The 10770-nt window shown below is 42.2% G+C and overlaps 1 protein-coding gene across 1 annotated transcript; it reads left to right on the top strand.

The window, feature by feature from the left end:
- Positions 1-7344: 7344 nt before the first annotated feature.
- On the top strand, positions 7345-10421 carry LOC131478867 (storkhead-box protein 1-like; the record flags this gene model as incomplete). The annotated part of the gene is given in 3 exon segments (XM_058659480.1): positions 7345-7435; positions 7437-7707; positions 7709-10421. Coding segments are annotated over 3 exon segments (2843 nt in total), but the record flags the coding sequence as incomplete, so codon positions are not given.
- Between the last annotated feature and the right edge of the window lie 349 nt (positions 10422-10770).

Genomic DNA, 10770 nt, shown 5'->3' with positions numbered 1-10770 from the left:
TATGAGTATCTCTCATTTTTCCACCAGTCTACCAAAAATAGGAAATGATTGGAAATACCATAGACTGAGTTGCAGGAGAAGCTTAAGTCTGTTTTGAATGGGAAAAGAATCTCACCATGGTCAATGACTCTCCCACGGTTAGCTCTACAATAAAGTCATCTCTGACAACAGTAAGAACTGCAGAGTCAGACCAGACCGGCTGAGCTTCTTCCTCAGCTTAATCACTATGAACCTTTGGACAGTTACTCCCCTAGCTAGGTTTCAGTTTCATCAAAGATGGAAAAAAAGTGATAGCATTCCTCTCCAAAGCTTTTTGGAAAATTTACTAATTGAGACAAGCAAAGCATTTGGCGCCACACCCAGTCTGTGGAAGGCTCTCCACAAGTGTTAGGGTTACCATTATCTTAGGCACAGAGCAAACATTCTTGTATATGAAAGAAATCTTTCCTCATTCACACACCATCTCTGGTGTCTGCTCTGATCGGAAGAACATTTTCTTACAAATATTATCCACAAAATGGCTTAGAACAAAAAATAAGAACCTCAGGATAGAAAATCATTTTGCTTTACAAAATACTACCACACCTTAAAAAATGAACATGTACAGTTGTGAAACATGGTAGAGGTTTCATTGTTCTTTAGCAGTGGAAATAGTAGCAGAGGTGGGAGTGAGGGAGAACACAGAAGAAAGAAGGGAGAAGAGGGATCCAATTATGACCATTAGAATCACCAGTGACTCACTGGCAGGTTAGCAGGCAAACCAGAACCAAAAACCAATAAAAATTATACTATATTATACAAAAAGTATGTATTTTAGGATGACAGCTTGTGATTGTTACCTTCTTTAACTGTTTACCAGTCACTTTCAGCAAAAATCTGTTTCATGCAAAAATTGTTAATGATGTACTAAGCAAAAACAGGAAGAAAACAAGACTAGTATGATCAAGTGGTGTGTATGGGGATGGTAAAGGAGGAGCAGCCACTGGAATCTTCACACTAATTAAGAGGAAACTTGGGAGGCCAAACATCACAGTCATCCAAGCCCATCTCAGAAATATTTGCATATGTACAGAACACAGAAGTTCTTGAAAATGATGACTCCTAAACCCTAAAGTGGAGATAGCTAAACTGCACACAAACACATTTCACAAAGCATATTATGCATCGATACTTTCATGTGCATTCTAATTTTATCTTTCTTATTTTTAGTTGCCAATTTATGACTTTTTTGCTTTGTACATTTAAGTAGGCAGAAACATTTCAAAGCCAAAATGTGAATTTGTATCTCAAAGGTGTGTGTCACTTAGATTTAAAGAAGCATAACCACTAGCCATTCAAATGGATTTCTACATCTTATGCCAGCACTTCTTGGCAGTTATTTAGATCTTTCCCGGAAGCTAAGTACTGCAAAAAAAATTTTTTTGAAGAGCAAATGATACTGTGAATGAAATAATTCAGATGAGAAAGGATCAACATTGGGATTGCCCTTATCTTCTTGACGGGGTGCCTGTAAAGTGAGTGAGTCCCCTCAACCCAACCCCACATGGCTCCCTAACTAGGGTTCACGTGCAGCTGACAACATGTCTGACTTCTGGAGAATTTTGACTTCTCATAGGGAAATAATTAAGGACCCCACAGAGAATACAGCAAAAACACTCATCTCACTTTATGTAAAATTTGTCCATTTTTTATGATTTTACAGTTCAAAGTTAGGTCTTTCCTTAAGCAATCTTGTCAGTCAAATATGTAAATTGAGGAATCATGAAATAATTCGCAACTTCAGCATTATTATTCATCTTAGTAAATTATTATGCATTTTGCTAATGTGTGCTCACTAATGGAATTCAGTGTCTGATTTGTACTAAGAACGTGGTAGGATTGATTCCTCAGTGTAACCCTGTAGTATATAAACTACTATTTCCCCAATTTTTAAAGATGAAACAATGAAGTCTTATAAACCAAGTTTCTTAAGGAGGTGTCCTTGGGAGGTGGTAGACTCCAAATCAGAGAAGTAAAGTTACCTGAGAAGGAAAGTTGAGCCATGATGTCTTTTGTCAAGTCAATTGCACTCTACCTCCAAGAACTTGCCTCCAGAGAGGAAGTGTCACTTTAGTTCCTTACAATTAAGTGCCTACCTTGCACCTTTCTTGTTGCCTAAGACGAGACAACAAGGAAGAGATGGGCACTGTAAACCTCGTGTGCAATTCCACTCATCTGAAATGCCAGTCCACCCCTATCACATGTCACTCCACATCAGGCAGAAAGTGCAGCTGAATTAAATCTGGCTGTCAAGAGACCCCGATTTGAAGCAAAGAGAGATGCTCTTTACTCCCTCTGTGAAAGCTGTGATTGAGAAGGCAAAAAAAAAATGTACTCAGTCGCTCTGCACTGCCACTCTGGAAATGCAAAGTTTTTGACTTGCTTTATCCTTCACCCCTTTGCCTGCCCTCCCACTTTTCAGTACCACTGTGCTTTGCTTAGGATAAACCCTCCTGGCTAAACTTCAATAATTGTATTATTCACACAATTCATGAAACGTTTTTCTAAGTCGAAAGTTTATGGAGCCAAGCTAATAGGCAAGTGCTGGACCAAAGAAGGCATACTTTCCAGGGTTGGATCAAGGCTGTCACGAAGCTCTAACATTTGATGGTTTGAAGTGGAAAAGCCACTCTGAAGGTGAAAAAGGGCTGTGCCACACTGCCAGTCACTCAGGCCAAAGGCAAGGGAACGCAAAGGAAGCATGGATTTGGAAAAATTGTGGATGTTTGCTTGTATCACTGTAACTGTCCGGTGAGAGTAAGGTCAGGAGATTACAGAAACATTTCACCAGAGGCAAAGCAAACTCCCTTAAGACCAATCGAAAGTCAGTGCCCTGGTTTCAGTGGCCCTGATAAAGTCTGAGGATGTAAATAACTATTTGCAACATGCCATTAACCAGGCACATGGCTGAGCTACAAGATGGGAAAGCAGGGCTGTCTTTCCTTAACCGAGACTTCTCTTTATGAGACAAAGTGAGAAGCTTTGAAAAGCGATTCATTGTTGTAAACTAACAAATGACTCAAATTACTGCCACATAGAAAGTTATATATTAAAAGTTAATATTGGGGCCCGGCGGCATGGCCTAGCGGCTAAAGTCCTCGCCTTGAAAGCCCCGGGATCCCATATGGGCGCCGGTTCTAATCCCGGCAGCTCCACTTCCCATCCAGCTCCCTGCTTGTGGCCTGGGAAAGCAGTCGAGGACAGCCCAATGCACTGGGACACTGCACCCGCGTGGGAGACCCAGAAGAGGTTCCTGGTTCCCGGCTTCGGATCGGCGCGCACCGGCCCGTTGCGGCTCACTTGGGGAGTGAATCATCGGATGGAAGATCTTCCTCTCTGTCTCTCCTCCTCTCTGTATATCTGGCTGTAATAAAATGAATAACTCTTTAAAAAAAGTTAATAGATATATATGTATATATATGTATATATATGTATATATATAGTGTGTGTGAGTGTGTGTGTATGGCCTGCCATCAAAGAGTACATATGTAATAAAAACTTCAGATTAAATAATCTTCAGATAATTGATAATCTTTCAGATAATTGATAATTTTCAGATTATCAATCATTTGGACATCTTGTGGAGAAGACTTTACATATAGAAGCCCAACATCTCTTCAAAGTAGAAGTGATCTATATGTTCCTAAACAAAAAAAAATTTAAGATAACAAATGAAAAAATTGCCAAACAGTATATCCTTACTGACAGACAGATGAAAGGTATAAATAAAAGTTTGAGATTCATAGCTCAAATACTTCCAGTTGAAGAAAGTTAAAATGATGAAAAATATAAAGATATATAGGCCTGAAATCTTCAGTTGGTGGAACAGCCCAAATGGCCTTCAGTGCATCATCTAATCTTTAACGCCTCTGCTGTAATTCTCCTATCTGCCATGATTGTTTATTACCTCAACATCATGGGTAAACCAGGTGATCTCTTGAGGTCATTTCAATTATAGAAATAATTTCTAAACTACAATGATTCTATGGTTGACAAGATATCTTTCATGCAAAACTGAAATGCTTTTCTTTTTCTAAGAGAATTATATTGTAATTAACAAATTTATAAATCCCACAGCTGTTGTCTAAACACTTTATATACATTTCACTCAAACATGGAATTATTTGAAAAAGTACCAGATGGCTCAGGAAATCAGAAGCAAGTTAACAGAAGTATCTGAAACTTTGCTTTCTTTAAGTGGTCTTATTATCAATGAAGCACCAAAGATGATAGAATTTATCCATGATCACATAGAATGTTTACATTTAAATAACACCAGCATGTTACCAAAGTCACATTGTACTGACAACAAAAAGCATCAGATAGTAATCAAGGCAAAAAATTAATAAAGAAAAAGTACTAAAAAACTTTTTTCTTAGAAGACAGAACTTCTTGGGCTAGAGTTTTCATGGAAAGCATATGTTGTTGAAGAATTAAGAAATGTAGCTCAGGGAAAATAATGTTTTAGACGAAATCAAGATCCTGAAGGAGAAATTGAAGAAAACTAGTGAGGACATGCAATCCCAAGCTAAGTGGATATTGAGGCCTGGCACTTGGGTAGCTGGTTAAATCACTAACTTCTACCTGCTGCCACCTTTGTTCACTCCCTCCATCACTCTTATTTTAATCTCTTAGCAACTGTCATCCACACTGATCCTTCTAAAAAGAGTCTTCCTTTTCAATCCTTTCTAATAATTCTAGCTGGAAACTCTCAAATATTTCATGTGGCAAAGCATTTATACTTCATCTTTCCTGATAAGTATAAATATTGGTTAAATTATGAAAAAATAATTGTGGAACTGGGGCAAGAGAATATGGAGCAATGTAATCTACGCCAAAGTTAGTTTCTGAGACATGATGTGGAAACTCAACTCCTGTGGGAGATTTGGGGAGCACATGTTCTCAGTGTCCAGGGAGCTTCAAGTATAGCAGTGACAAGGAATTAACCCAGTTTCGCTGTTCCTCTCTTCCTGAGAAAAAAAGACATGACTCCTGCATATACACTTGCAAGGGCATGTTAGATTCTGATGGGAGAAAAACTAGGTGAAGTTTAGTACTAAATACATAGAGGGCACAGACCTAAGATGCTCTAATGTATTGCCAGACTGAATACAAAGAACAGAATTGGACACAAGGTTCTAAACTCTCCTTTGCCTTGCTTCTCACACTTGTCAACAGCACCAAGCATGGAAGGGAGTGTGACATAAATATTTGATGGTTTAATAAATGGTAAATGAATATAACCAGGTGCTCTAGGACAAGGATCACCAAACCAAATAGACTGAGAATATGCTCAACATGACTTGAATTTACAAAACACAATCACTATAACAGGAATTTAAAGGAACAGAACATAATATATAGGACACGATCAGATAATATAAATTTCTGAGAAGGGTTTGTTATGGAGCAAGCAAATGTGATCACAGTACTGATAGTAGATCTTAAAACAAGAGCGTGCTCAGATTTCAGTCACCTCCTAGACACTTTTCCCAAAGAATGAAATTCACAGGCTTTTACTATCCATTTTAACTCTACGCTACTATCATTTATTGCTCTTGGATTACTTAAGAGTAAGGATTATTTAAAAAGAAAAGAACTCTTTATTATTAGAAAGGCAGTGTTCCTGCCCACTATAGAGGATGCAGTGCTGGATGGCAGACCATGGTGACATGGAGAACATGGTAGCTCATTGGGGCCTGCAGAAGACATCTAGCACCATAATAGAGAATGGAGAACAGAACATATGGACAACTACCAGAGCCTAAGGACGACAGTGAATATCTGGGCGATTGGAGACTGTAAGGTTGATGGTGTCAGCCAATGGACACTGGAAGGGATTCCACATCCAAAGATTGTTGAGATTAACGGCATTTAGAAACTATTCCATCCACCTGGGCAGAACCTTCTGGACATGCGCCATTGTGACCCTTGATTGATACTGGGTGGCCCTTGGGGTACTGGAATGGTAGGGAGGCTGGGTATGGCCTGGCCCCTTCTGTCCCCTCCCCCCAGAAATGAGAAGAAGGAATAGACAGCTTGGAAGCAATGATCACACCCACTTCTCCCTAACACTAAATCCTTCCCACCATGATCGATTATGTAAACATCATCTAAATTTTTAAAAAGTCAATGCTATTATTAATGTTATTACATTATAGTGTTATGATATTTATTAACAGAGGAAAGATCTTCCATCTGCTGGCTCAGTCCCAAGTTGCTACAATGGCCAGGTCTGAGCCAGGCCTAAGTCAGAAGCCAGGAGCTCTGACTCATTTGGATCTCTTTTATGGGTTGCAGGGGGTCGTCCAAGCATCTGGAGCATCTCACATTGCTTTTTCCCAAGTGCATAAGCTGCAAAAGAAGTGAAAAAGCTGGGACTTGAACCAGCCCCACCAACAGAATTGGTGGCTTTATACAGTAGGCCACATTGTTGGCCAGAGAAGATCAACTCTTGGGGCTGTTGTTTGATGTTGCAACAAAGACACTTGAATCCCACATCAGGGGGCCTGGGTTCAATTCCAATTCTGCTCATGATTCCAGCTGCTATGAATGCCTACCATGGGTCCCTGCCAAATACAGGGAAGACCTGAGTGAGATCCAGTCCCGGGACTTTATCACGGAGCAGCCCCACTTCCTGTCTCCATTTTGCGGGTGAACAAGCAAATGTAAGCCCTTCTTATTCTCTCTCTTCTTCCACTTCTCTTGTTGTCCCCTGTTTTTCCAACACATAAAAATGCATTTTAATAAAAGAGGGATCCGTAGGGGATACTTTCTCTTTCATTTTCCCTACTACCGGCCCGTATTATTACTCTAACATCTATATACCAATGGGATATTTTCTAGTTTAACATACTGTCATCAACGAGTTTGTACTAAACAAGCCACCAAGGGCCCGGCGGTGTGGCCTAGCGGCTGAAGTCCTCGCCTTGAAAGCCCCGGGATCCCATATGGGCGCAAGTTCTAATCCCGGCAGCTCCACTTCCCATCCAGCTCCCTGCTTGTGGCCTGGGAAAGCAGTTGAGGACGGCCCAATGCATTGGGACACTGCACCCGCGTGGGAGACCCAGAAGAGGTTCCTGGTTCCCGGCATCGTACCGGCCTGTTGCGGCTCACTTGGGGAGTGAATCATCGGATGGAAGATCTTCCTCTCTGTCTCTCCTCCTCTCTGTATATCCGGCTTTCCAATAATAATAAGTCTTAAAAAAATAAGATTGTCTGGGCAGCCGGCGTCGCGTGCAGTCCTTCGGTCCTCTTTCCCGGCATTTGGCACCTGAGCGCTAGGCTGCGGGCTGCCCGCCGCAGCATGGCCTGGGCCGGGGCAGCTGGCTCCGGGCTCGCTGGCGCTGGTGCTGTGCTGGCTCGAAGCGCAGGAGGCGGCGGGGGACACGGAGGAGGTGGCTGCGGCGCGGAGTGCTGCTGTTGCACGCGCCCCCAGCCTGCTTGCAGGTGTTGCGTGATGCTTGGCGACGCCGGGCATTGCGCCCGCCGCGCGGCTTCTGCATCAGCGCCGTGGGTGATGTCTTTCCAGTGGAAATGGCCCCAATAGCACAGTCTCAGTTTGTGCCTTTGGCTGAGGTCCTTTGCTGTGCTGTGTCTGATATGAATGCAGCTCAGACTGTGGTAACCCAGGAATCACTTTTGGAGCATCTGATGAAACATTACCCAAGGCATCACCGTTCCATCTCAAGACATTCTCTATACCACTCTGTGAGCTCTGATAAAAGACAGGAAGATTTATCACACAGGGGAAGGCTACTTCATCATGACTCCTCACACTTACTTTGTCACAACTACAACCACTCAGGAAAACCGGGGAGTCTCCCTACCTAGTGGCAGTCGCCCGGGGCCAACTTCCCTGATTTATCTGGTGAGCGCCGAGGGCTGTGCAGGTGCAACCAATGAGAATGCTGCCCTTGTGTTCCATTGCCAGTCATGCCAGTGTTTCCCTGATGTGTGCACTCGGGATGTTGAACCACCACCTGCTGTGGAAGTGACTAGAAAATGCCAGAAAGATCTTGGGCAATCCAAACCACTAGTGCAGAATCAAGCAGTTTCAGTGTCTGAGGAGAATGATGTCTGTGACAGCACCAAACCTTTATTGTATTCAAAAGACAAAGAAAAAGGCAAGAAGTTTGGTTTTAGTCTCTGGTGGCGCAGCATATCCAGAAGGGAGAAGCCCAAAGCTGAGTACAGCAGTTTCTCTGACCAGTTTCCACCTGAAGAATGGCCTGTCCGAGATGAAGATGACTTGGACAATATCCCTTGAGATGTTGAACATGAGATCATCAAAAGAATTAACCCTGTTTTGGCTATTGACAACTTAAACAAACATACTGTCCTAATGCAAAAATACGAAGAACAGAAAAAAATTAACAGCCAGGGCACTTCCACTGCTGTGCTGACAGCCAGGCAGAAACATGCTTTAAGAGACAGAGTTAGGCCAAAGCAGGGTCGGCCTGCAAAGCCCCACAGGCGAAGCCATTCACACGGGGACAGACACAAAGCATGGAGTCAGGGCAGTGAACTCCGGCCAGCTCACGAAGCGGAGCAGCACCCTGAGCTCCCTGCTCCACAGCCCACTCCCAGAACCAAAAGCCCAAACGAAGCAGTAGGACAGACACAACTAGGTGAGAATTCAACAGTGCCAGGCTCCCATCTGATTTACAAAAAGCGAATCAGTAACCCTTTTCAGGGGTTGTCTCTGCGAGGGAGTCCAGTAACCAAAGGACACAGCATTCACAAGACCAGTGACATCAAACTCCGACAAATTGGTCCAAGGGAAAGACCTCTCCAAAGGTCACAGCCTTGGAACTCCCTGGGACTCTTTGATGGTGAAGCCAAACAGTTGTGTGCTGGGCACGCTGATGAAAAATTACAGGGAGAATCCATTCATGTGAATAACTCTGTTGTCAAGCCCATCAGGGATGGGTACAGAAATAGCCTCTTAAATTACTCTCAGTCTCATGTTTTATGAAGAAACGGTAGTACATGCTGTTCCTTTAGGGAAAGCAGGTCAAAATATAATGCATATGGGGAAGAAAATGACCTAATCCCAGATGTATTGAACAGTCATGCTTACTTTGACAAGTCAGGGGAAACCAAAGACACACAGCATATCCCACCCTCACCAAATCTCTCCTCTTTGGGCCAAACACGCACTGCTTCCAGATCAGTGGATCAAACGATACACCAGTTTCAAAATCTTGGCCTTTTGGATTACCCAGTTGGTGCAAACCACTTGCAAGAACCTGAGCAAGACAGGGACTCTGAAGAACCAACTAGGATAGCATTTGTCCAGGATGCAGAGACTGGGAGTCTAGAACACAGAGGGCTTCCCGACGAGGCTCAGGCCTTGTCTCAGGATGAGGTGGAGGTTGAGGATGGGGCCTGCAGTTCATTATATCTAGAGGATGATGACTTCTCTGAGAATGATGACTTCTGTCAAATGCTGCCTGGCTGCATGCAGTTTCCCTTATCAGGCAGAAGCAAGTGGAATTATTTAGAAAAGCAAAAAGTGATGGAGAGGTCTCTGAGTGAGTATAACAGCAATACAGACAGGTTTGTGCCTCAGATGAATGCAAAAAATGAAGATTGTAAACCCACTGGGTTGCTCACAAACCCAGGCAAAAGCCAAAAACCTGATCTGTCTGCAGAAACCCATGTACTAAATTCAGGGACTCCATTTGGTTTTAACTGTGAAGAGGAACCTGGTGTGACTAACTGTTGACAGGCCCCAGCACCTGCTGATGGAAGTGTGTTTGGTAACTGCAGTGCCAGGAAGGCCACTGCTGAAGCTGAAAGCCTTGGAGACCTTGACCGTATCAGAGAAGTGAACACAGCCAGCTGGAGCTGGAGTGCAAAGAATCAGGAAACAAGAAAGCATTTCAAAGAGCTTTTCAATGGATCACACATGCCAGTGTTGGCTCCGGATGTGCAACATGAACACAGTCACCTGGAAGGAACAGAAACTCACAGTGTGGCGGGAGACAGTGGAATAGATTCTCCATGGACACAGAGCCTGGCTTCTAATTCAGTCATTTTGGATGGATTGAAAAGAAGGCAGAATTTTCTGCAGGAAGGCATGAACAGCAGTCAGACACCGACATCCAGTTCCTTACTACAGCTAACTCCTGTCATAAATGTTTAATCTTCTTTTGAAACTGTTATGTTTTGTAAAAATGTAAGCCATTGCTAATCTTTCAGCTGAGTGTGTAGGAACCCTCTAAGGTTAAGCTTATGGACTATTAACCTCATTACATATTTTGTTCTAATTACTGGATTTCTCCCTTTTGATAGTTTAAATAATTTGAAAGCTTATTTTTACTAGGAATATATTGGGAAAGTATAGATTATTTACAATAAAAATATTGAATTTTTGGTTCTCTTCCTATAAAAATAAATAAATAAATAAATAAATAAATAAATAAATAAATAAATAAACAAACAAGCCACCAAAAGGATAGTTTCATTTCATTCCTTGTCCCTCTTTATATATGGGAAAGACTTTGGAGGGATTTACATTTCCATGCCTTCAGCCTTCACAATCAGCACTCAAGTGTATACTCTCAATTTAAGATTTGTCCAGTATTATCAAAAATCACCAACCCTGACAGAATATGGCTTTCACTTCCAGTTGAAGTTTATTTTAATTCAAAGAGTATACATAAAGGATAAACAGAAAAACAGCCAAGATTTTATTTTCTTTCATTTTTTTTAAAGTGTAGCCAT

Source organism: Ochotona princeps, unplaced genomic scaffold (genome assembly GCF_030435755.1).
Source record: "Ochotona princeps isolate mOchPri1 unplaced genomic scaffold, mOchPri1.hap1 HAP1_SCAFFOLD_5930, whole genome shotgun sequence".
NCBI lineage: Eukaryota > Metazoa > Chordata > Mammalia > Lagomorpha > Ochotonidae > Ochotona > Ochotona princeps.
This window is presented reverse-complemented; position numbering and strand designations above follow the sequence as displayed.